Raw genomic sequence first — 27,683 nt, forward strand, 5'->3', positions numbered from 1 at the left:
TCTCCTGTCGGAGTTGTTCTTAAGACTGAACTGATGAGAGTCCTGACCCACTTGGCAAAATGCACTCCTGTCTGACTCAGTATCGTCACATTTCCTCTAAAGTTCAGAAATATCACCTTATCAGTTCAACAATGTATCTCCATGGCACATGTGTGTCACTGAAATTCCTGTCATCTCCCCACATTTTCCACCCACCCATTTTCAGGATCGCTGCTAGAACTTTTTTGGGCAAATTATTACCCTTATTAGTATTATAAAAAACAAGTATACAACTGATATTGTGTTACTTGAATTCTTCATATCATTCAGCAAATAATTTAGCCATAATTTTACAAAATATAGTATATTGCCCATCACTAAATCAAGTCAAAACGCTGTCAGCATGATACAGTAGGTAGGTGGTGCTTCAGCTCTTGCACGTGGATATGAAAACAAGACAGGGTTTACAACAAAGTTTTTTTGCTGGTCTTGCTGCTTGATGTTTATACTCTTGAACACTCAGAGACACAAAACAAAACAGTATAGTCTTATTAAATGTTTGCCAGGAGCTATGACAGCAGTGCAAACACATGGGTATAAGCCTGCCTCTGCTTCCTTCCTGCATATTTTAACATGCAATCTACAGTAGAAAACAAGTGCAAAGAAAAGCCATTTTGTGGGCCTTGACAGACAAGATTAACTAAATACTTTCTACACTGTTCTTTATCCTTGGCACTGAGCTAACAAACAGCTAACAACGTCGGTGTATAAATACAGCCCCTCTTGCATGCAGACTCTCATCGTGTAGACTCTTATGTAATGACACAAATGTACAAATGTGGGACTCTGTGACATCATGGTCTATAGTCTGTGCTCTCCTATCAGATTAGGGCCATAGTGAGACGGGAGTTTCCTAATGCCCTGTAACTATCAGTTTCCCCACCCTCAGCGTGCTAATTAATAACACTCACTCAGCACTAGCGCGAAGGTACAGTACAACAGCGGCCTCTCTATACCCTCTTTCTCTCTCTGATTGTCTCCATGTCTCTTTGTGTACCTCTCACTTTATCTCTTGCTCCGAGCTATCTCATACTTGGTATTTCATATCTACTTTGTATATGGTGCTATAGTAGGTGTGTGTCTGGACAAAATGCCCATGCCCCCCCTATATGCGTATATGCCTATATGTGGACCGAACATGTCTGACGTCAGCGCAAATTGCCGTTGTTAGGCAATGGTTTCTGTTGTGTGTGTGATGTCAGGCCAGAGCTTGATGAGAGAGAGAGAGAGATGGGGGAAAAGGAGAGAGAGTGGGGGGAGAGAGGAGGAAGGGGAGGGAGGGAGAGAGAAAGTGAGAGAGACTATATATCACCCATGCAATAACCCAGCCAATGCTGAGTACCGAAACCTGAACGCACTGATCGATGCGTCACGAAGCAATGTGTTGTCAGCGTTGGAATGCCGGGCAAGCTGATTTTCTGCTTGTATCTACTGTAGTATTGGTGCATCCCAACATACCTGTGTACAAATAAATTAAACCTTATGTTCATATGTTTTTCTTTTTTCTGTTGATATAGCTATTACGATTTTTTTTTTCATAGGGTGAACTGAAAATACATGATGATAAGCTTTTTTGATAGCTATCACTAGAGTTGACTTGAAGTCAACATTATATTAACATTTATTCTACACCATCGATTTACACTGTATATCCTGTCCATAATATTGTACCTGATGACAGGCAGAATGACAGGTGAGCAGCATGACGGAAGTTAGTTTGAGATGTTTTGAGTTCTGAGGACAGCCGGACAAACTCAATTAGTCATTAGACACACTCAGCATTGTATGCTTCCCCAACATTGTATGCTGTTCATTAGTGTGCAGAAGACACACCTCTTCACACATGCATGAACAATTTTTTACTAACTTGGTCATCATGTAAGAAGATGACAAGACACATGCCTAAATGCATGACCTTTAAAAGCATAATGGACACTGCACACTTCATGCTTCGGAGCCCCGAATGAATCTTGGTGACATGTTACTGCCTACATTGCACAGAGACGGGTAAAAAAATGAAATAAAACGGAAGGGTATGGGTTCATGAAATTCTTCAAAGACGAGAGGTCAGCAATAAAGTGTAGGCTATTTATTGAAATAATCTCTACCCTCACACACACACACACACACACACACACACACACACACACACACACACACACACACACAAAACCCTTGAGTCAGTGGGCATTGACCCACATATAAGTGTGGGCACAGAAAAGCCTGGCAGGAAGTGAAAATGAAAGGGGTGGGAAAGTTAATGGGGCTTGGGGGTGAGAGTTGTCACATCCTGTATAGACTTTGTGCTTTCACTCTGGGGAAGCGTTGCGGGAAACGGTGATGCAGACGTACGTGCGTGCATTTACACAAACTTCCTTGCAAACTCACGCACATGTGTATGTGCAAATGTGTGCGTGGATACATAGTTTGTTGGAGTCTCGTCTCAATACCCCGATCAGGTGAGAGTTCACATAGGGCCAGCAAGCACAGTGACAGCAGAGTTCAGCACCTCGGACAGTGCCACTGCCTTGGCCTCGTCATTGATGGGACTAGGTATGTCCCTAATTCCATTCTCACTCAGTTTGATGTATTGGCACCTGTGCGCTGCCTGATGGGCTGAAAGCAGCTGCACTGAATCCGTTAATCGTATAGTTTAAGGACAGAACTCTGCCTCACTGTGTAGCTGGCTCTCTGCAGAGAAGGAACTCTCCCATCGGGCGGTGAGCAAATGCGCCACTGTGTTCTCCCCTGTCGCACATTGCTAATGTTTTATTGCATTACTGATCGTAGCTTTTCTCTCTCTCCAATTTCAGGCAAAATAGTAGAGCGACTGAACACTGGAAAAAAAGCACTATTGTTTGTTTGAAAGCCCCAGTTTGGGAAGAATTATTATTTATTGACTTTGGGGAACTTCCCCTGAATAAAACAACGCTTTGCGTTTAAACTTTACAAACTGTTCTGTCTGTTGGCTTGGGTCAGACTTCAACCAAACATGAATACAAACACACACTCAGACAGAAACACAAACAGTCACAAACATGTATACAGTACAAAGACTAACACACACACACACACACACACACTGCCCACTACCTGTGATTTACTGCCCACTATCCGTGAATAAGGTAGGCTCTGGCACTGTCCCTAAACGGTATTTTGCGGCTGCTATACCCGCTATTCATTATGCCGACTCCACTATTTGCGCCTGGAGGTGTGGCCATGGGTGTGTTGTTACATTATCCCCGAAATTGCTATTTTGCCCACACACGTTTGGGAAAGCGTGCCTGCAATGGATGTCTGCGGAGACGGCCAGGGCGCACAGTGCGGCACAACATTCAAAGGCTCCCTCTCTCTACTAATTCTCCGCTCTGTTAACATTATGGGTAACCCATTCGAGTGGAAAAATTAAATGTGAAACACACCATCTATTGATTTTTTGGAAACATATTTTTATTTAAATCAATATAGTCTTCAGTTCACTTAGGATCATAGGGATTGCATTAACAGCTACAGTACATCGTTCTCCCGGACCTCAAGTGGGTGCGCTGTCTCAACTGTGGGCGTGAATTTGTAGGCAGCCGCGTGTATGTATGTCTGTCCCCTCAAAAGTAGACCAATCACAGCTCACGTTGCTACAGTACAGTACAGTGCATGCATGATGTCACAGAGAGAAGCACCTCTGGCTATAAATGAAAGCAAGAAAATCTGACAATGACAATCTGCACAACCACTAAATATGAAGTGAGAGTGAAAGTTGTATAGTAGTTGATAATCTCTGCTTGTAAAACTTTTGTTTTTTGTGTTAGTTACAACATTGTTGTGAAGCATTGTACTTGTAGGTGACAAATTTACAAAAATCCTTATTTCCCTTTGGCGCTAGTATACATGCCCACAAGCAGCCAGTTTGTCAAAGCAGGGACGATGCCACCTGTATAGTGCAGCTTTGCCATTGAATCATTGTGATTTCTGCAGCTTTGTTCACAAACTTAACACATACTAACTTGCTATCACTAGCTAAAGACTGGACGAGGAGACCACAATGCTATTAGGCGTCTTGTTTGCTCCTGTTCTCATCGCTGTGCCTGCTTCCCTTAAACCAGCCAAAGTTATATTAGCAGCAGAAAGACGGGCAAAAATGTGTGTGTGTGTGTGTGTGTGTGTGTGTGTGTGTGTGTGTGTGTGTGTGTGTGTGCTATTAGGCGTCTTGTTTGCTCCTGTTCTCATCGCTGTGCCTGCTTCCCTTAAACCAGCCAAAGTTATATTAGCAGCAGAAAGACAGGCAAAAATGTGTGTGTGTGTGTGTGTGTGTGTGTGTGTGTGTGTGTGTGTGTGTGTGTGTGTGTGTGTGCGTGTGCGTGTGCGTGTGTGCGTGCGTGCGTGCGTGCGTGCGTGCGTCTGTATGATGAGAGAGGGTGCGAGACAGATGAAGAGACAGGAAGGAACAGAGAGAGAGAGAGAGAGTGGCAGAATGGAAAAGCAATTCCATTTGTGGTGTGTGGCAGTAATCCATATGTATGTCCATGTTGGTATTGGGTATTTATCTGGCGGCACAATAGGGCACAGCCACATAAGTAAGGTCAAGACCGATAAGTGGCCATGTCCCCATTACATAACTTTACAGCCAAAAGTCCAACGTCAGTCATTCATTCTTTCATTCACACCACACATGCGCTCACACGCACGGATAGATTACAGAACATGAAAATAAACACAGACTTATGCATACACATACCACAATGTGTGTCGTAGCCTACACATGACGTGAGTGACACATTCATATACTGCATGTACGCATGCGCACACACGTTTTTGATCATGTGACTGCCCCCACCCGCTATTAATTTCTCTCTGCTCCATGTTGGTTCTCTGCACATGACCCTATTTTATAGAGCACCGAAGTCTGACGTCACTGCCACTAGAGGGCACTGTTTCACGGGTTTGTGGCTTTATTTTTTGTGTTGAAATCCCCATTTGGGAATCTTAGATCATGTCATATAAGAACTGTTTTCCAAACATAAACACACCACCCTGGCGTTTTTGTAAGGGGAGTGGCGCTGCATCGTTTATGGTATTCATTCATATTTGATACAGCCTGTTTCTGGCGAAAATGGAACTACTACTTCCGGGTCTGAAATCACTGTCCCTACAGCAGCCGCGTTCATGGGAAATGTAGTCTTTGGGTTGTTTGACTCGTTTCTAGTGTTTATATTGTGTTACTCTTTGGGTAAATGTGTACATTTACACCTTCAGTCGATGCTTCATATCCATATGAGTAAAATCGCCAGGGTGGTGTGTTTATTTTTGGAACATAGTTCTTATATGAAGCGATCTAAGATTCCCCAATGAGGATATCAACACAAAAAGTAAAGCCACGAACCTGCGGAACAGCGCCCTCTACTGGCAGTGACGTCAGGACTTCGGTGCTCTATGGTCAGTGTGTATGCTGCTAACCCTAGCCTGACCTTTCACTGTACGGCCAAGAGTTCTGATCTCTACCATACACAGGTTGCCTACAGTAATGTATAAATGACATTGTGAGAAAATAGCAGATGTCGCAATGCAACGTATTGAGAACTTGTCGATTGCTCATTTTGGCATACAACAAAGTATATAGTGTTTAAAAGGTTAATTGAACTATACTGCCCTAATACAAAGCGTAGTAACGTTTTTGGACACTGACTTATTTGTGTATCCCAAAGGTCAAAATAGCCTTCGGGATTTTGGGGCGTACACATTTACCACCATATCAGTTATACAATTAGTGTAATATCACTTATATGCCGATTTGGCTGACCAATTGAAACACTTTTAAACCCTTTTATCAGTTAAACAATTTTTTACTGCACTTTGGCTTTGTAGGGCAGTTTGTGTGTGTGCCTGTATGTGTCTGGAAACATGTGAGCGTGTTTTTGTTGGTGCGTACAGTATGTACTGTAAGTGAGTCAGTGTACATACAGTATTGTACTTTTCCATGTATGTACAGTTTGTCTGTGCAAATGGGTGTGTATGTTTCTTAAGGGTCTTAAGTACAGTACATTCACCCAGCACTACCCCCCCCCCCATTTCCCCGTTGATGCTGCCCATTACATACGACATGTATCACCCAAGGCAGGTTGCGATAGTGAGCTACATGCCTTTTGTTGGGAAGGATTGGTACAGCAGAAAGAAGAAGGAAAAAAACCTGACTCAATAGACTGTGTGACGGTTTTGTTGGGCATGGGGGGGCTAAGAGGAGGAACACCTGGGCTTTAGTATAGGAATTTCCAAGCTGATTTGGGAGAATTGGGTTTTAATCAGCTTCCACAGAGCTGCATGGGTTGAAGAAGGAAAGAGAGAGGGATTGAGAGCTAGAAAAAAAGAGAAAGTGAGAGAGCTGTAAAAAGGAAAGTGAGATAGGGCTAGAAAAGAGAAGAAAATGTGCCTGAGAAGAGTCATACCTGAGTTATACTTGGTTGCGTGCTGTGTCGCACACCGAAAATAGCAGATCTCCAAGCTCACAATGTGTGAGCTCACCCTTACGTTTATAAAGAAAGGAAAGGGGTGCAGGTGAAAGCTTTTAGGATCATTGGAGGAAGTATAAAAGTATGTAACGCAGCCTCATGTTCTGCTTCATTAATATTAAAGTTGAGTGGCTGGATATATTTGAGCTGCACACAGGACCCATGGTCTTAGTCACACAGTCATTTTCGGACGAGGGATTTGTGTCAGGGGAAAAGGACTAATAACTAAACAGGAGCAGGCAGAAGCAGCCCCGAGAACGCTAATGCGGTGATCTCACTGAAGTTTGTTTAATCTTTTGGAAGGGTAATCTGGTAAGAGGGGTTAATCTGTATGTGTTAATGTGTTTATGCTTCTGGATAGTTCCCGTTTCAATGAGGCGCTGCCCTTCAGGAAATGTTTAATCCTGGCTATAGTTATCTGCCCAGGGAGTCAATATTTGATTTATTTATTTATTCTATTTTTGGAGCTCAGAAATGAACGGAATAAGGTGTTGTACAGACAGAGCTGTTGCCTAGGGTATTCATGTACAGATGTTACACCATTGTGTTAAACTTAAGTTTTTGCATGCTGACAGAAACAAATTGGAAAAATCTGGTTGGTCTTTTCCCCCCATCAGATGCTAGAAGTAATGCTATGGTAACTAGAGTTGATGATGAGACATTAGACATTTTATGACACACTTATCTGGTTTGACTGTATAATGTTCCAGAAAGAATGATCTGCTACTAATAGTGGTGGTTGAGGACACAAAACTTCCTGCCATTTCTATATAGTACTGTGGAGAGGGAAGGGGTGTTGCTATTCAGCTGGAGTAGAATCCAGATTGTGTCCGGATTCATGCCTGCTCCCTACCAGTAAAATAGTGAACAAAATACATTAAAAAAGAAATGTGAAGGTTGCAGGTTAAGTTTTTTTATTTATTAATATTATTACTATTTTAAATATTTTACACTGAGTTAAATTAACACTCAGTATTTTGCTATATACAGTTGTTTGAAAACCTCCAGCAGAAGATGATAGATAGAAGAAAGAGATGCACGGCAAGATCCTGAGTATTACAGGTGCATTTTTACACTCTCAAGGGTTAAATTAACAGTCAGGATTTTGCAATGTAGACACATGACAACTGTTGACAGCTTGGAACTGAGGGATGAACGAATGAAGAGAAGGTTTAGCAAGGAACTTATGATGTCATGTGGAAGGTGAGAGAGGTAAAGAAAGAGGATGAGATGGAAGAACGGCATTGTGGATAGATAGAGAGAACCCATTTTGGGCGGGAACCCCTATTTGTAACTATACCTTTCAGGACGGGAACCCCTTTTGGGGTTCTTGTTGCTATGTACAGTATATAGCAACATACATTTGTTGTAATTTTTGAATAAATAGGTCAGGATATAGAAGGCGTTTTTAGAATCGGCCTCAGGTCTAAATGGGTTAAAAAAAAAGAAAGATAGCTTGAAGAGAGATGGAAGTGAATGAACCATGAAATGAGGGTTCTGCTTTTTAAGCCCTTTAAAAGGACCATACCACTGCCAATATATGTTATTATCTAATAACAGGTTTGGCGATGTATCATACATGAACATAGACCATTTTTTTGCAAGTGGAATTATTTAGATTTTGTTTGTCATTATTACCAAACTTACCTGAATAACTGAGTCAATATCGGTTAAACATCACTGAGTCATTAATCTTTCATCAATCTTTTGTTAGGGACTAGTTTCAGATGGACTTGTCAAATCAATGTGCATGTTAAAATGCGATGGTGGAATGGTAATGGAACGGTAATGGAATGGTAATGGAACTTTAAACAGAACATAATGGCGTAGTGACATTGAGTATGTTGGATTACCTATTTAAAGCAAGTTTCAAGTCTCTGCAAGTACATGTATAGAGATTGGGTTCCTCAATGTTTTCTATTACCAAACAAACCATGGTATGCTTTGGAAAATGGTCTGCAATGCAGTAATGTCAGGTGTGTCAAAAGTCATAATCAATAAGCTATAGAACATGCAAGAAGTCTGGAATGAACCTTTACGAAGAGCCGGGTTGAGAGGAAGATGGGGGAAGGTAAAGAGAGCGAGGGAGGGATAAAGAACGATTAAAATAGGTTTGAGTTCATGCTGTGTGTACATTTGTGGTAATGATTTCCTGAGGGAAGCAGATTTAACCCTGGACCTCATGTTTAACCTGACCCACTGCAACAAGAACATGTTGCAGGGGCATGTAGATGCGTTTGTGTCGGTATGTGCACATGAAGTGAATGGTGTGTTCATATGGGCATGGGTGTGGGTGCACTTATAGGCATGCATACTAGTTTGTGTGCATAGGTATGTAGACGGTATTATGCGTGCATTCAGTATGTGCATGTGGACGTGCTTGCATGCATGCACACACACACACATGCATGCGTACGTATGCCTGTGTGGAAGGAGAGAGGGAGACATGGATTGAATAGGAAATCTCTCAATGTATAAGTAATGACGGCTCATTACTTTTCTTTTCCATAGAGGATTTTTTATTGGCAATGCCTGTCTATCTGCCTTTTCTAGCTACAGGAAGCAAAACGAATCAAATGCTGGCCCAGAACGTGTCTGTGTTTGCATAGAGAGGTACTTTGTGTTGGCTTTTTACTTGTCTTCATCATATCACACACCTTTGACTTAGTTTTAAGTCAACATCTCAGTAGAGAACAACCTTGAAAGAGGGAATTATCTCAGACTTTCCCTTTCAAGTAAAAAAAAAATCCTATAGAGATATGTTTGGTCGAGGTTTCATTCTTTTTGTTGTTTATTTCAAATATAAGTGATGCTTACACTGTACAAACAAAGCAAATGGTACATGAGGGACGAAAAAAAAAAGAAAACATGGAGAAAGGAAAGACAATAAAAGAAAATTAGAAACATGAGTAAGAGATTTATGAACATGAATTGGGAGAGACTTATGGATGAATGCATGAATGCAGTCCATACACATGAACATGTACCCTTACAGCAGTGTTCACAATCACGGCGTACATACACACATTCATGCATTACTTTACTCATATTGCATTATTGCTTCACATGTACAACAAAAAACAAAAAACTAAACATAAAGCAAAGCAAGTCAATATGCAAATTTGATCATCCCTTTTGTGATGGCTTCTTTTCAGCTCTTTGGTAATAGCCATTATTTTTCTTCTTTCTGTCAATCCTCCTAAATTAATTTCTTTAACTTAATTTCAGACAATAATTACAGCATGTCCTTGACCTGCTTTTACCCTCAATACCGAGCATTGTTACAAGCAGTTATACTGTACTGCTACAGGTCAAGGTGCTGGTCATCATTCAATACAAAGATTATGAGATAACGATGAGTTACTGAACTTATGTAGGAGAATCTGTAGGATGGTCTTTACCTCATACCCCCACACACTTGAACACATGCTGTACATGCGCACATACTGTGTGTCATGCAAGGGCACATAATATGTTTTGTACACATGCACATATACATACATAAATGCATGCATGAATATACTGTATCCACATGCACAAGTACACTTTTGGTACACACACACACACACACACACACACACACACACACACACACACACACACACACCCCCGGCCGACCCCCACCCCCATGCCCCATACTCCTCACCTGGCATTGCTGAGGTCAGCGACTCCGCCCCCAACTCCGCTCCCTCCCCTGCTCTTTTCCAGGCCCAGCTTGGCGAAGATGCCAGCCAGCACCATGATAGCCACCACGCCGCAGATGATGTAGACCACCAGGTGCGTGCGGTCTCGGTCCTGGTCGGCCTGGCCCTCGGTGATGGTGGCCACGGGCTTGCCGGTGTTGGCCCAGATGGGCGTGTCGTAGTTGGAGCAGATGTTCTGGTCGAGGCGCTGCTGGCGGAACTGGCAGCAGAAGCGGTAGAAGCATGTGCCACAGCAGTGCAGGAAGACGCCGGCATTGCAGCTGAACGGTGGGTCCCACTGGCCCATCACGTCGTAGTAGCCCTGGCAACGCGTCCCACTCGATGGGGGGGCGTCCTCATCGTCGCCGTCCCCCCCACTGTTCGCCGTCGACAGACCCGTCTCCGGGGGTGGGGGAGTGATCCGGGCAGCAGTCTCGGCGGCGGCAACATTGAAGCCCGACACCGTGGTGGTCTGGTTGGCCGGCACCTCGAACTCGTCCGACACAGAGTAGGCGGGCAATGAAGACGGAGCATCGCTGTCTTCGACCGCCGTTTCGGTGGCTGAGAGGTCCTGGGCGAGGGCAGGTCGCATGGAGGGGAGGATGGAGGACAAGAGGATGAAGAGAAAGAGGTGGGAGGAGGAGAGGGGGCTGGTGACCACCGTGACGCTTCGAGACCCCATCAGCCCCGAGTTGTACCTGCAAGCTGAGAGTTGGGCGTTAGAGTGCAGGTTGAGGGTCATGGGAGATGGAAGGCTTTATAACAGACGTTATTGAATCGAAAATCAATCCCAATTAAAAACAAATTTACACTATATTCGTTATACATACTGTATACTGTAATAATTGTATGTTTACAATTATGCTGACTATAATGTTTTGGCAATGTTTTGGCAAGTGGCAGCAGACATTGTACTGTAACCCATGTGCTTAAACAGTTTTACCACCAAATATTGGCCTATCATAATAAGATAATTTATAAAATGTTCAAAAAACCTATTACCTATAACCTATTAACATCACTGGGCTAAATCTCAACTGTCGCAGTAAGGACAGCATTTTAGAGTCTACTGACTGCAAAAGTAGTAACTGATATAACAGGTTTTTCAAATACTCTCGTACTAAAAGTATTACATAGTATTATTTATAGTACAGTGTTATGTATGTGGTACTATCTGAACATACTTCAAAGTTCAAATTGATTTGTAGTTTTGTATATTTCCTGGCATGCTGGTTGCTTCAATTTACAATCTATTTCCATTTGAAATAAATATTTATAAACACATGGTCTGCTATACTAATGGAATCCATAGTGAAAATGGTCAATCTTAAAACAGGTCAACCAGAAATACTGTTTCAGATCGTGTTTGGTGTGGTGTTGTGTGGTGTAGAATGGCACAGTGCATTGTGGTAAGGTGTGACATGGTATCGTGTGGCGTATTATGGTAATATAGTGCATGGTGAGCTTGAATTGGTGCATAGGGAAGAAATTAGGTTGTATCACCAGCAAATAGGGATGCGACCAATACTGTGACATAATATAGCTTACTATGTTTTACTTTTTTTTTTTGGGGCCGTTGCATAGTGAGAAATGACTACAACCCTGAGTTTTAACGTTGAAAATGGCAACAGAACAGACACACACACACACACACACACACACACACATACACACACACACACACACACACACACACACACACACACACACACACACACACACACACACACACACACACACACACACACACACACACACACACACACACACACACACACACACACAAATATTTGAAATGTACCTTTCGATCTCTCTGAGATGTGCAATGAGTTCAAAACCTCCTCAGTTGTTGTTCCCCAAAATGTTCATGGGTTCAGCTCCCCTCTAGAAATATCCTCAAACTTTACTCAGCAGCATTCTTCCTCCTGATTTCCCCCGTCCGTTTCACTCTCATCCTCACGTGTTTTCCATCCTCCGACCGGCCGCAAGCAATCGCAAAAACTGTTTGTAGCCCGTCCTTTATCCCTGTTGCTTCTTCTCTTCTCTGTGTTTGTATATGTGTATGTGTGTGTGTCTGTGGGTGTGCGTTTGGTTACCTCATGTTGGTCTGTCAAGTTTTGGCAGGTATGAGCACAGAGCGGTCCAGGTTAGCTATAATCCCAGAGGGGTGCCCGCTCGCATTGCCAAGTCGCCTCAGAGTTTACGAGTCTATGCTTGCGTGTTTGTGTGTGTGTGCGCGCGCGTGAGAGAGATAGTGAGAGAGAGAGATAGAGGGAGAATGAGGATGAATGAGTATGTGTGTGAGTGCTGTGGAGCTCCATGGAACATTTCTGGAACCAAATTAGATCTACCCCCCCCTCTTGTACTCCTCCTATCTGCTACTCTCCACCCCTGCCCTACTATGTTCTGCATGCAGAGAGAGAGAGAGAGGGAGAGAGGGAGAGGGGGAAAGGGGGAGAGAGAGAGAGTCCGTCTGTCTTGGGGGGGTTGTTCATATCCAGCTGCATCTCACATCATCCCCAGGGAATGGAAGACTGGAGGGAGGGATGGAGGAAGGGAGAAATCAACAGAAAGAAGAGTGTTACCGAGTGACGTGTAGATGTGCCTTGCTTCTGTCAAATAGTTCTATTTTGTTTTTAATTCTTTTACTACAGAAGTCTGCACTCTCCCTGCATATGTTACTCCTTTATCTTCTTCCCCACATAACTCTCTCCCTCTGTTTGTTTCAACTCTGCAAGTGTAAAAACTCTGGATTTTACTCTGCATGATTTTGATGGAGGACAGCCAACATCTGCTGTGGTCAGTGTAGCTCAAAACCCTCCCCACCCCCCCTTCTCTCTCTCTCTCTCTCTCTCTCTCTCTCTCTCTCTCTACTGTCTCTCCTCAGTCTGTTGCTCATGCCACAGGCGTGGATAAATAAATCTGTGGTGCAGAACGACGCGTGTCTGTGTAAGGATGTCAGTAGAAGTGAGTGTGTGTGTGGGTACGCATAAGATAGAATGTGATTATGTCTCTTCGTGTGTGTTGTGTAGTGTGTGTACATTTGTGCACATTCATCAGAAGGACTTAGGTGTAGGGGTCCAACTCCAGTCCTCACTTTCTCCATCTGCTTTGTACAAATCCCAGCCTGCTTGGGGACCCACCGATAAACTCAGCCAACAGCAGGACTAGAGCTGGCACACATACACACATACACACGCACGCACACACGCACCCACACACGCATGCACATACGCACGCACGCACACACGCACGCACGCACGCACGCACGCACGCACGCACGCACGCACGCACGCACGCACGCACGCACGCACGCACGCACGCACGCACGCACGCACGCACACAAGCACACACACACGCACACGCACACGCACACGCACACGCACACGCACACGCATGCACAGACACGGACACGGACACACAAACTTATTGCCATGGGCAATTATAACGGCTTTTCTCCAAGTACACTACAAGATGTGAGATTTTTAATGGAATCATAAGCAAGATTGACAAGGGCCTTTATTTTCAATTTAGTTAATCGTCTCTCACTAAATCCCCCCTTTATGTTGCACTCAGTCTATAGCAAACGCAGTCAGTGTTTCTTCATCTTCAGTTGATTCTTGTGGCATCACACATATTGGACAGACCCCAAGAGTGAAGTCTTGTTTGTATCGTTGTACGATGGTTTCGCTCGCCGATAATAATAAGACTTGCAAACTCCCGTTATTTTCAACTATTTTCACCAGGCGGCATGAGCTGTGATTGGTCTACTTTTGAGGGGACATACAGGCCACTTTCTCATTTGAAAACTGGAAAATATCCGGGGAATCAGGTCCGGTGTTGGCCTTTCACACATGTCCCATGCAAAAGGAGAATGTCTGTTTCAGATGCATTCACACATGAAGGTAAATCGCCCATTTGATAAGGTGAGGGGCAGTGTCTGGGTAGTAGACATTAGTTACTCCCACTTAAATATAACAGTGCGAGGGAGATTTTACTTCCTTCCACAGAACATGACAGATAGATTGTATTGCTTGACTTGCCGTCTCCCATTGACGACGCACCCATACAAAACAGTAACACAAACCGTCAACAATAGAAGCGTCATCAACACGTCCACTCGCTGAATGTAAATTAATTGGACAATCACCACGTCCATTCACACAGAGCGGTTTGAGCCAAATCGGACATTACCCGGACTTAACTCAAGGGTCCTGCCAGCACAGTCTGTTGCATGTCCGATCCTACTGAGCCGGAATGTTGCGTTCATACATACAGCCCCTCCGTTTAAAGTCTGGAAAACTTCCATAACACAATGCATGTCTGAAAGTGACTAAAAACCTGTTCTAGACAGCTTGGCTTATGGCCACGGCATAAATATAGAGAAGTGGGTAGAACAGAAAGAGTGTGAGGGGGGGAAGCTGGACCAAAGCAAAGCAGGGGAATGAGAAGAAAGGGGCAGATATAGGGCAGTGACATGGGGACAAAAGGGAGAAGGGGGGCGAAGAGAGGACCACTGACTTAGAGAGAGAGAGAGAGAGAGAGAGAGAGAGAGAGAGAGAGAGAGTGGGTCGGAGAAAGCCAAGGATGGGAGAAAATGATAAAGAAGGAGAGACATGTGTAAAGAAAGATGGAGAGAGGGAAAATATGGCAAGACAGGAGAGTGTGTGAGAGAGAGAGAGCAGAAGTGAGGGATTATGATGAAGGAAGCAGAAAGCTGAACTGGGAAAGACCGATTTTATTAGATGGTAGGTATTGGATGGAGGGATGGAAGTTGGAACTGACAGTCAAGCTTGTGCTTGTAGATAGTCTATTTTCGAATTGCCTTCAGTAAGTATAAAATAGGGCTTAAGTGGTTAATGTTATGTTATTGAGAGTATGTTTTGCACCCTGTCCGTCCGTCCATATTCCATCCTGATTGGCTAAGGTTGACTTCCAAAGTTTGCAGGATTGGTCCGTTTTGAACAAAATGCCGCAAATCATGAGCGCAGCGTCCGATTGCGGTGAAACTTTGCACACACATTCGCACTACATTGAGGAAGACATGGCACCCTTTCCACATTGCCCTATTACAGCGCCACCAGCAGGTCTAATTTAGCAAAACAAATTTTTGCAACAAAATGCCTCAAATCATGAATGCAGTGTTCGATTGTCATCAAAGGCCTAAGAAGAAATGGCACCCTTTTCACATTGGCCTATTATAGCGCCACTAGGAGGCCACGACAACCTACCTGACCTGGCGGAGACCTGTGCTCCGAGGAGCACTTTTTCTAGTTTATTTTGACAACGCTAATTAACGCCTAGTGCAAGGTCTTAGTTTGCACCGTGGGAGCGCTATTTTGCTATTTTCAGGACGCTAAAATGCCAGGCGCTAAACAGCCCTGAATTAGTCCTGGGTGTGTCTTGGGCGTTACATTAATAAAACCAATCAGAGTGTCGGCTGCCATCACCTTTGAAGAAACAGCTTGCGCCTGGCCGTAGGCGCATTTCTTAGTGGTGGAGATCAGAAGACTCACAGAGAGCTTTTCTACAGTAGTGACACAGTAGTCCTGTATCAGTCCTGCCACTCCTGCATTACGTGAAAGCATGTGAGTTTAAAATCTAGCAGCATAATGTGATGTAATAATGGAGACACAGGGGGAAACAAAAGATCTCTGCTTACCAAAACATCAAATGATGGAAATAAGAGGTATCCATAAGATGACATACTGCTGCCATCATAATCATCGTAGCCTAATGTCTCCTTATGCCCAAGAGACATCTGTGACATATCTTGACATATCAGTTTAATATTCACATGCTCATTCTCAATTCAATTCAAAGGGGCTTTATTGGCATGAGAAAACATACATTTACATTGCCAAAGCAAAAGTGGAACAAAACAATGTTGTATGTTTAATTAAATGGGAATAAAGAAATGTGTAAACAGAACTGTGTTACATTGCAACTTAATCTTACAAAACCATAAGAATTTTCTGTCAGAAATAGTTATCCACATAGGAAAAGTTAGCTTGGGATAGACTTTTGAAACAATTGACAGCAGTATTTCAATGTTTTGCCTTCACTTGGTATAAAACCTTTGGGGCAAATAGCAACACATTGTACCCAGGTCACTCGTGCCAACAGTGCAGGAATACACAATTATTTGTAGTCCTTAAAGGGGAAATCCACCCATTTTCAATATTTAACTATGTCATTAATATAGCATAAAGGAGTTGTGTGGAAATAAGAAAAAATTAAAAAAAAAATTAACATTGCAAAAAAATTTAACATTGCAAAAAAATTAACATTGCAAATTACACTGTGATGACTCATCATGGTGTAATTTGCAATGTTAATTTTTTTGCAATGTTAAATTTTTTTGCAATGTTAATTTTTTTTTAAATTTTTTCTTATTTCCACACAACTCCTTTATGCTATATTAATGACATAGTTAAATATTGAAAATGGGTGGATTTCCCCTTTAAGGTGGTTGTATTCCATTAGACATCCTTCTCCTGTTACAACAGCTCACAATTCTTCCAGCTGTGTTTGCACATTGTTGTACTTCACCCAGCAGATATGGGAGTTGTTTTGTCATTAGTCATGTTTTCAAACTCTCCTTGGGTAATTTGCGGGAAGTAGCCTATGTGTCTCTGATGTCTTGGTACAGTGGGCAAGTGGTTAGGAAGAGTAGCTCAGTTTCTACCTCATTTTGTATGCAGCGGGTGCACTGTCTGTCTTCTCTTGGGAGCTAGGTCTGCCTATGGAGTCTATATACTGTATATACAGTACATAGTCAAGGTTTTCCTTAGTTTTGGATCAGACACAGTGCAGATCAGATCAGTTATTCTGCCACTGTGTGTTCTCTGTTTAGAGATTTAGCATTCAATTTTTCTCTGTTTTGGGCCGATTTTTTCCAGTGTGTCAGATATCTTTCTTTTTGTTTTCTTGTCTCTCTCTCTCTCTCTCTCTCTCTCTCTCTCTCTCTCTCTCTCTCTCTCTCTCTCTCTCTCTGTGTGCACCTCGAATGAAGTGCGTGCGGAAAGGTCCAACATTTATATTCCAAGCCATAGCCGGTGAATGACTCATAATAAAATCATATTGGATACACCGAATTAGCAATTGCACTTTACTGATTACAGAGATCTTTGAATTGTAGCAATCATTTCAGAATTGCGTGCGGTATAGATGGATTAATGAAACTGAACGGTGTCGGTGTGGTTAGGAGCGAATTCAAAACGCAACATCATACTTTTTAAATCATTGTCTTTGATTAGCCTAACTGGTGATACAAACACAATTTGCACAAGGAATTCACACTTTTCCTGGATTAATGGAGTATCAAGTGTTTGGAAATTGTTTATCTGCCGTTTGAGCACAAAAACAATTTAAGTTTTTTGTGGAAGGCAATATGGCAAATTGGCTGATGGTGACGCACTCTCTCCCATGGATAGGCCATAGGCTATATGGATAATAATATGGATAATGTTGAGTGCAATCAATGTGTTGATTGTTTGTTTGGATTAGGCGCCATGGGTTGTGCTGTGCTCCCAAAATAATAAAATCACCTGCGCTGCTGTCATTTTGAGCCAGTGCAACAGATAAGATGAGCTCCCAGCTGGTCTTGAATTGGAATGCAAAGTTTGTGGGGAACTAACTGAGAGACGGGCGTCTCAGTGTTAGTATTACAGTGTGTGGCTTTGACACATATGGGGATATTGTCCTTAGGCTATACATGCGTGTGTTGTGCGCGTGATCTGATTGAAGTAAAGAGTGCTCTATACGGCTCTGCGTCCTCCCTGCGGGGAGCAGCAGTGACCTACACACAGAAATCTGTATGGGGAGGAATCAATTGAAATAATGACTAAATATTGGGGAGAAAAAGGTGAAAAAAAAAAAAAAAAAAAAAAAATGTTTTCCATACATTGCATGCATATTTTCTTTTTATGTGTGTGTGTGTGTGTGTGCGCAAATACATTGTGTGGCACGTGGATGCGGTTTTGCAGTGTGCAGTGAAAGGTGGGGAACATGAATCCGTAATAATCCCACGGTATTAATGTTGTGCTTGAACTAGATTCTCTAAAAATGCCTGCTGGTCTTTTCTTTCAATCTCAATCCCTCAATCTTCCAACACGTTGAATATTTAATCTCTTACTTTGTATCGGATGACTTTAGATTTTAGTCTTCGAATATTCATCATTTGGCTCAAAGTGCTCTCAGTTAGGCATTTAGAGACAAAGGTTGCCTTTGTGTGACTGCTGCACTGTTACTTTTCTCTCTCTTTCTGTGTACATTTTAGCATTTTGCCCTCTCTCCCCTTTCCTCTCCACTTTTTAATCACTCGGTCCCGTTCTTTCACTTTCACCACCTAATTGCGTCTCAGATACAATTAAGAACTGGTTCTGCAAGAAGAAGGAATGATTCTTGAATGCCGGTTTGGTGCGTGTCTTGATGTGGATCAGTCTTATTTGAGGGTGTTAATTATTTATTAATTGTCTATGATTAAATATTACTTTTTTGATTGAATATTGAATAATAATAAATAATAATAAATAAATACTCACGTAACTGTGATCATTCATCAGTCATTTTACGACCGCAGGGCTCTCTTCTGAGGATAGGAGTGTGAAGGATGTTGGAGAGAGGTAATGAGAGGAGGAGTGAAGGGGGTGTTGCAGGAGAGGAGAAGAGAAAGAAGGGGAGGATAAGATGTGAGAACAAGGGGTGAAAAAGAGAAGAAGAACTCATTGGTAATATACTGAATGTGTCTCCTTTAACTACTATACTGCAAATTGACTAGTACTACTAGTATAACTTGCATGCTACTTTTATGTGTGAATGTCTGTACATGTACTACAGTATTATGCATACTTGAATTTATGCAAGCGTGGGCGTGTGTGCAAGCGTACAGTATGCTTATGTGTGTATGGAAGCGAGCTAGTTCTCCACCAAAAGCATTGGTGCAATAGCAGGGCTATGATCAGAGAATAGCCCCTTAATGAGGGGATCCAAGCAAGGCTTTGATGCTGCTCCGCTCTGGGGGTCCTGGGAAATCAGTGAGGGGGAGGAGGGGGAGTGACCTTTGACCTCAATGTTGAGAAAATTAACTCCTTACTCTGAGATTTCTCTTGTAGCAACTTGTAGCAACATTACAAGTAAATAAATAAAGGCAAATAAAGGGACACTGAGGCACTGTACTTGTTGATAAAATGGCCGGGCATACTTTTCTCTTCTCTAGAACCTACAGCAATTCTTGGGGAAAATGCTCTTTGATTTTTATTACAATGCACATCATCAGTTTGGATACCTTAGATTCAATTCAATTAAATAAAATTTTATGAAAGTGTCAAATCACAACAAGTTGTCTCAAGACACTTTACATGTAGAGCAGAGACCCGACAGTCCCACCCTGAGCAAGCAATTTTGCAACAGTGGCACCGAAAAACTCCCCCTTAACTGGAAGAAACGTCAGGCAGACCCTAGGCTCTAGGGTGGGCTGTGGAATTAGTAGCAGGCCTTACTGGAGCGTGAGTCTGTACAGTGTTAATTACAATTGCACCAGTGGGACACAAACCCACACAACCAAAGGGAGGAGGAGAGGAGAGAGGACGAGAGGAGAGAGGAAGGGATGTTAGGAAGAGGAGAGGGGAGGGGAGGGGAAGGGAAGGGGGAGGTGGAGAGGGAGAGAGGATGACTATAGACTATATAGTCATCCTCTCTCCCTCTCCACCTGTTAAGGCTGGTGAATGTGTGTGACCCAAGCGCACAGCAAGAGGAGACGTAGGTTTAGGTGAAGCCCGTGGGCGTATTTATTCAAGGTTTGTGGGGAAAAGGTAGTGGAGTGAGTGGAGGTGGTGTGGGTTGGTGGCTCCGTGGTGGCACAGCTCAGCTGGGGATCCGGAAGACTGGAGAGGAGAGGAGAGGCAGGTTTAGTGACAAATAACCACCACAGGATAACAACAGAAGGCTGGGGCTGTAACTGCATAAAGTTAAACAGCTTGGCAAATAGCAGTGAAAGACTAATAGTAACCTAGCACTACAACTGGGAAAAGCTAACTGTAGGCTGGCCTGTACTTTACCGTACGTGTTGACAGGTGAAGCTCTGGCAAGGAGTGAAGTGCAGACTGGGCTTTTGTAGTGGCAGCAGCTGATTGTAGAATGGAAGGCAGGTGTGGAGATTGGTGAGGGAGAGCAGGTGCGCTGAGTTGAGCCAGGGAGTAGTCAGAGAGGGGGGAGGAGTCGTGAATGTGAAGAGGACTGAGCCGTAACAGGACCCCCCCTCCGAGGGGCGCCTCCAGGCGACCGCCCGGGGGCGTCAGGGTTGGCTTGGTAGAAGTCCCGAAGGAGAGAGGGACACATGATGAGCTTCCTAGAGATCCAACTGCGTTCCTCAGGGGGGTAACCCTCCCAGTCCGCCAGGTACTGGAAACCCCGACCCTGGCGTCGCACCTTTAGCAGCCGCCGAACCGTCCACTGAGGATGTCCGTCGACCATCTGAGGAGACGGAGGAGCCGGGGCAGGGGGCATGAGAGGACTCGAAGAAACAGGTTTGACCTTGGACACATGAAACACGGGATGCACCCGCATGGAGGCAGGGAGCTTGAGACGTACCGCCGCGGGACTCAGGACGCGGTCAATCTCAAACGGACCGATAAACCGTGGAGCCAGCTTCCTGGAGGATACCTGGAGCGGTAGATCAGCAGAGGAGAGGTAGACCCGTTGCCCAACCTGATACACCGGAGCAGACGTGCGGCGACGGTTGGCCCCACGACAGGAGCGCTCGTTGGAGCGGAGCAAGGCGGTGCGGACCTCCTTCCACACTCGCCGACAACGACGGAAGTGGGCCTGGACAGAGGGGACAGAGGCCTCAGACTCCTGGAGGGAAAACAACGGGGGTTGGTAACCCAGCGAGGCCTCAAATGGGGACATGCCAGTGGCCGAGCAGGTCAGGGCATTGAGTGAGTACTCCACCCAGGGCAGATCCTTGCTCCAGGAGGTGGGATGGAGAGCGGAGACACAGCGGAGGGCAGACTCCAGGCTCTGGTTGGCCCGTTCAGCCTGGCCATTAGTTTGTGGGTGGTAACCCGAGGAGAGGCTAATGGTAGCGCCGATCTCCTTACAGAAGGCCCGCCAGACCTGGGACGTGAATTGGGGTCCCCGGTCCGAAACAATGTCGCAGGGAAGCCCATGGAGTCGGTAGACATGCTGGGTGAGGAGTGCAGCAGTCTCTGCCGAGGACGGGAGTTTAGGGAGCGCCACCAGGTGCACTGCCTTGGAAAACCGGTCTACCACAGTGAGGATGATGGTGTTACCATGGGAAGAGGGAAGACCGGACACGAAGTCCAAGGCGATGTGAGACCAAGGGCGGGTGGGGACAGGCAGAGGACGTAGAAGACCAGCTGGTGGCTGATGTGACGCCTTGGCACGAGAGCAGGTGGTGCAGGCAGCGACAAACACCCGGACGTCAGTCCTCATAGACGGCCACCAAAACCTCCGGCTCAGGAAGGAGAGGGTGCGGTGGAACCCAGGATGGCAAGCGAACTGGCTTGTATGGCCCCACTGAAGCACTTGGGACCGCACCGAATCGGGTACGAAGAGCCGATTCGGTGGGAAGAGCCGGTGATGAGGAGCATTGCCTGGACCGGGTTCGGCGTGTTGGGCCCGTTCAACCTCCGCTTCGATGTCCATGGTGACCACCCCAATGATGCGAGAAGCAGGAATAATGGGCTCAGGCTCGGCCGAGGACTTCTCTGGCGCATGGAGTCGGGACAAAGCATCAGCCTTGGTGTTACTGGAGCCAGGCCTGTAGGTAAGGGTATAGTTGAACCGATCCAAGAACTGAGCCCACCGTGCCTGGCGAGAGTTGAGGCGTTTGGCAGCACGGATAAAGGTTAGGTTCTTATGGTCAGACCAGACAAGTGTGGGCTCTTCAACGCCCTCCAACCAGTGGCGCCACTCCTCACAGGCTGCCACCACAGCTAGCAGCTCCCTATTCCCGATATCGTAGTTCTCCTCTGCAGAGTCAAAGCGGCGAGAGAGAAAGGCGCAGGGGTGTAGCTTCTGGTCCTCCACTGATCGCTGGGACAAGACAGCCCCTAGACCTATGTCCGAGGCATCTACCTCCACTATGAAAGGCCTGGAGGGGTCAGGGTGGAGAAGGACTGGGGCTGTGGTGAAGTGCTCCTTGAGGGTAGCAAAGGCGGTACAGGCAGCAGGTGTCCAGACGTAGGGACGTAAGGTGGAGGTGAGTCGAGTAAGGGGGGCCGCTATGCGGCTGTAGTTCCGAATGAAGCGGCGGTAGAAATTCGCAAACCCGAGGAATCCTTGGAGCTGTCTGCGGGTGGTGGGTTGAGGCCAGTCGACGACGGCTTGTACCTTGCGGGGGTCAGGACGGATGCAGCCATCCTCCACAATCAGTCCAAGGAACTCCACAGAAGGCGAGTGAAAGACGCACTTCTCAGCCTTAATGTAGAGCCGGTTCTCCAAGAGGCGTTGGATGACCATGCGGACGTGCTGGATATGCTCCTCAAGGCCCCGGGAGAACACCAGGATGTCGTCAAGGTACAGGACCACGAATACCTCCAGCATGTCCCTGAGCACGTCGTTCATGAGAGCCTGAAAGACTGAGGGGGCGTTGGTGAGGCCGAAAGGCATGACCCGGTATTCGTAGTGTCCACGGGGGGTCTTGAAAGCGGTCTTCCATTCATCCCCCTTACGGATACGCACAAGGTGGTACGCGTTCCGGAGGTCCAACTTGGTGAAGATGGTAGCACCGACGAGGGGTTCAAAGTTGGAGCTCATGAGGGGGAGAGGGTATTTGTTCTTGACTGTGATGTTGTTGAGCTGTCTGTAGTCTATGCACGGCCTCAGATCCCCACCCTTCTTCTTGACGAAGAAGAACCCCGCAGCCACCGCGGACGTGGATGGGCGGATAAGACCCTCAGCCAGACAACCATTAATGTAACTGTCCATAGCCCCCTTCTCAGGCAGAGAGAGATTGTAGAGGCGACTGGCTGGAAGCTGAGCGTCTGGACGGAGCTCAATGGCGCAGTCATAGGGTCGGTGGGGGGGCAGGGTACAAGCACGCTCCTTACTGAATGCCTCACCCAAGTCGTGGTACTCGGAGGGAACCTTGGTGAGGTCGGGGGGAGCAGGACTGGGTCGTTCCACACTGGAGGGCATCTGGGCGGACCGGAGGCAGCGGGCGTGGCACGGAATGCTCCAGCTGAGAATACGTCCCGAGCTCCAACAGACGTGAGGGGTGTGAAGCTCCAGCCAAGGTCTGCCTAAGATGAACGGCGTGTCAGGGGAGGTGATAACGTAGGGGCGGATGCTCTCCACATGGTTTCCAGAGACCGTGAGGGTGAGAGCCTCGCACCGGTGGGTGATGGGACCCATGGGATGGCCATCCAAAGCGAAAGCTGAGAGAGACCTCTCCAGAGGCGTAATGGGAAGGCCCACCTCCCGGGCGTATCCTTGGTCAACAAAGCTCTCATCAGCCCCGGAGTCGATAAGTGCATGTATGGTGAGAGTCTGTCCCGACCAGTTAAGAGTGACAATAAACCTGGCCTTGTTAGAGTGGGACTGGGGGTTAGATAGGCGGCTCACTCTGAACCCCCGAAAGGGTGAGCCCTGTCTTTTGGCAGTCGGGCTGAGGAGGGTCTGGAGGGCAGGAGGGGACACGGTGAGTCCACTGAGTGTGCCGAGCTGGCACAATACATGCAGAGCCCCTGTAGCCGTCGGTGCATACGTTCAGCAGAGGTTAGGCGGGCTCGGCCCAACTGCATAGGCTCCTCACCAGCTGAAGTTGAGAGAGCAGGGGAGGCTTGGACAGGCCGGTTAAGGCTGACTGGAGGAGGTGGAGATGGCCTAGCGGCAGCATGACACTGGTGAGCCCTCTCACGCTTACGCTCCCGGTGACGTTCATCAAGGGAAATAGAGAGGGAGATGAGCAGACTCAGGTTGGGAGGCCTCTCCCTACCAGACAAGGCATCCTTCACGGGCTCTGCCAAACCCCGCCGGAAAGCACTGAACAATGCGGCCTCGTTCCACTGGCAACGGGCTGCGAGAATACGAAACTCTGTGGCATACTCCGCCACAGAGCCAGAACCCTGCTGGAGGGTGGAAAGAGCTGAGTCTGCATCCTGTCCGTGGACATCATGATCAAAAACAGTCCTGAACTCCTCAGTAAACGCTATGTAATCTTGCATGTAAGGTGCAGAGCCCTCACGACTAGCCATAACCCACCGGCGAGCCTGCCCTGTAGTCAGATTAGCTATGTAGGCTATGCGGGCGGTGGCAGTGGAATACATACTCGGTTGCAGATCGAAAATGTACTCACACTGCATAAGGAACTCCCGACAGAGAGTGAAAGACCCGTCAAAGAGAGCCGGGGCCACAAGATGGGGCTCCCGAGTGGGAGGTATGTCTGGTTCAGGGACTGCGTTCGGCACAGGAGCTGGTTGGACAGGAGCGGGGGCCGGATGGCCCGGAGGTGGAGTGAGTCGAGCGCAGAGCGCGGCGACCTGGTCAGAGAGATCCTGGACCAAAGTAGTGAGTCGGTTAATCTGGGCTTGCTGCTGAGTGGCCTGGGACTGCTGCAGAGTTGAAACCCCCTGGAGCTCCTGTTGCACATTAGAAACGACAGCAGATGCTTCCTGTAGCAGGCGGGAGTGCTGTGCTAAAACCTGTCCCTGGGCCTGAAGCGGACTGAGAGGCAGTGGTTTTCCTTCCATGCTGGCTGGGTCCAGATGGCCAGAGCTTACTGTTAAGGCTGGTGAATGTGTGTGACCCAAGCGCACAGCAAGAGGAGACGTAGGTTTAGGTGAAGCCCGTGGGCGTATTTATTCAAGGTTTGTGGGGAAAAGGTAGTGGAGTGAGTGGAGGTGGTGTGGGTTGGTGGCTCCGTGGTGGCACAGCTCAGCTGGGGATCCGGAAGACTGGAGAGGAGAGGAGAGGCAGGTTTAGTGACAAATAACCACCACAGGATAACAACAGAAGGCTGGGGCTGTAACTGCATAAAGTTAAACAGCTTGGCAAATAGCAGTGAAAGACTAATAGTAACCTAGCACTACAACTGGGAAAAGCTAACTGTAGGCTGGCCTGTACTTTACCGTACGTGTTGACAGGTGAAGCTCTGGCAAGGAGTGAAGTGCAGACTGGGCTTTTGTAGTGGCAGCAGCTGATTGTAGAATGGAAGGCAGGTGTGGAGATTGGTGAGGGAGAGCAGGTGCGCTGAGTTGAGCCAGGGAGTAGTCAGAGAGGGGGGAGGAGTCGTGAATGTGAAGGTGAGGAGGACTGAGCCGTAACACCACCTCCCCCCTCCCTATAGTATAGGGTGACTGAGTACTGAGAAAAGCAAGGTTCCACAGCTGAGGTGCCTGAAACTTAAATACTCTGCCTCCTGTTCTAACCTTTTTGGGGGTTTCCAGGAGCCTTAAGCATTTTTGCATACTGTGAACGCAATGGTGTTCTGGCTGGTTCAAAAGGCTCGATGAGTTCTCGATGAGTATATCTGATACATATAAATATCTGAAAAGTGTATATTATATACAGACTATTACCTCCTTGACAGCTGAATGTATAGCTTGCTCTATGTCTACTGTATATGTCTAAATAAAATGATTCAGATTCAGATGATCTCACTAGACAAAGACATGGTCATGCTAGCTTGTCATGAGGTGTGACCGTTCTCACGGCCATTCTGTTATTGTTGCCTGTGAATGTCATTCCCAACTTTTTGTTGATTTATTTATCATTCTCTACACTTACTCAGTAACAGTAGGACTGTGTGAATTAACTTATGTATAATGTACAACTGTGTCTCAGCTCACATGCTTGACTTATTTGTTTTTAGCTTGATGTGTGCGAGGACCTTCCCACAAAGGACAATGGCGTTTGTCGTTTCTGCCCTGCTCTATTCTGTTATTCTGTTCATTTCTATTAAAAAGTATGGTAAGACTTTATATTAAGGTCGGGTCTAAACTGTGTTATAATCACATTTATAATGCATTATAACACTTGTTATAAATGTTTATAATTATGCATAACAACTTAGAACAAGGTTTATGAAGTAGTATACACGTGAGAAACGACAAACTCACTAGGCACCAACTGTAACTTATAATAATATAATATATAAGTGCTGGTCATAATGTATTATAAACTCAGTGGAACAGCACATAATACCAGGTAACACTTTACTTAATGGTTGGTCTATAATGCATTATAATCACATTTATGATGCATTATAATGCATCATAATGCACTTATAATACTTCATATCACTCGTTATGAATGTTTATTATTATGCATGACAACTTATAACAAAGACACCTTTTGCTGTTCCACTGAGCTTATAATGCATTATGACTAGCACTTATAAGTTATAAACATTGATATAAGTTGTCATACATGATTATAAACATTTATAACAAGTGTTATAATGCCTTATAAGTGCATTACAATGCATTATAAATGCAATTATAATGCATTATAGACCCGACCTTTAAGTAAAGTGTTACCAAAAGGACCTTCACGCACCCCAATATCATACATTTTACCCCCTTATACAGTATATTCCCTATTTACTCTCCTGATATGTTCTTGTCTTGAAAAACAAACAAACAAACAATCCCACTACCTTATTCTTGGTACTTACTGTACCAGTCTCATCTTGTCATAGTTCATTTACATTCTAATATTGGTTGCTCATAGTGTTAGAACATTCTCTGTTGTTACAGTACATATTCTCTGTTGTTACAGTACATATTCTCTGTTGTTACAGTACATATTCTCTGTAGTACATATTCTATGTTACAGTACATATTCTATGTTGTTACAGTACATATAGGGGAACCTTTTCTAATAGACATGCTTTTGTCTGCTGCTTAAAAGACCTCAGATTGGTTGTCAGTTTGACACTGATTTCTAGGCAGTTCCACTGTGTGGCTCCTATGTAAGTTAATGATTCCTTTCCAACTTTACGGAAAGGAATCATTCTAGGCACTATGTCGATGTAGAAAATGATGCTCATGCTACTGCTTCTTCTTCTTCTTCTAAAAAGTCACTCTGGATAAGTCACTCAAAAAGGTCAATATGTAAATATTTAGCTACAGACAGGGTACAAATCATTGGGAGGCCTGTTTGAAGGAGTTAATATCACACACAGACATTGCCCATTGGCTGCTTTCTGTCAACTCAGATTTGCCAAACAACAGTCACCTGTCTGGATCCAGACAGGTGACTAATGCAGCCACATCTCATTATGCATGCATAAACAACACAACACAAAGGTTGAAGATGGGGACATGTTTTGTAGATACCCCAGTTACGTGAGGCTTGGCTGGTCCAGTATTTACATTTGAATTCTCCTTAAAAGAAAATGATCATTTGGAGAGGAGATGAATCTGTACTGATTTATGAGGATCTCTGGTTGTAAACCCCCTATATAAATATACAAATTTATAGATATATTTAA

At 45.3% G+C, this 27,683-nt stretch overlaps 2 protein-coding genes across 2 annotated transcripts in view; one reads left to right on the forward strand and one right to left on the reverse strand.

The window, feature by feature from the left end:
• The window catches only part of shisa8b (shisa family member 8b), a gene marked incomplete at both ends in the record, with an annotated part of 28,031 nt that extends 17,361 nt beyond the window's left edge, over positions 1-10,670 (reverse strand). The window contains one exon of the mRNA XM_080455676.1: positions 10,186-10,670. Within this exon, the coding sequence (XP_080311802.1) occupies positions 10,186-10,670 (485 nt within the window). The remainder of the gene's footprint in view (positions 1-10,185) is intronic.
• LOC308104573 (arf-GAP with dual PH domain-containing protein 1-like) overlaps positions 1-27,683 on the forward strand; it is a 296,968-nt gene that overhangs the window by 42,429 nt on the left and 226,856 nt on the right. The window lies entirely within an intron of this gene.

Source organism: Gymnoscopelus braueri, assembly GCF_963280865.1.
Source record: "Gymnoscopelus braueri genome assembly, chromosome: 17".
Lineage (NCBI taxonomy): Eukaryota > Metazoa > Chordata > Actinopteri > Myctophiformes > Myctophidae > Gymnoscopelus > Gymnoscopelus braueri.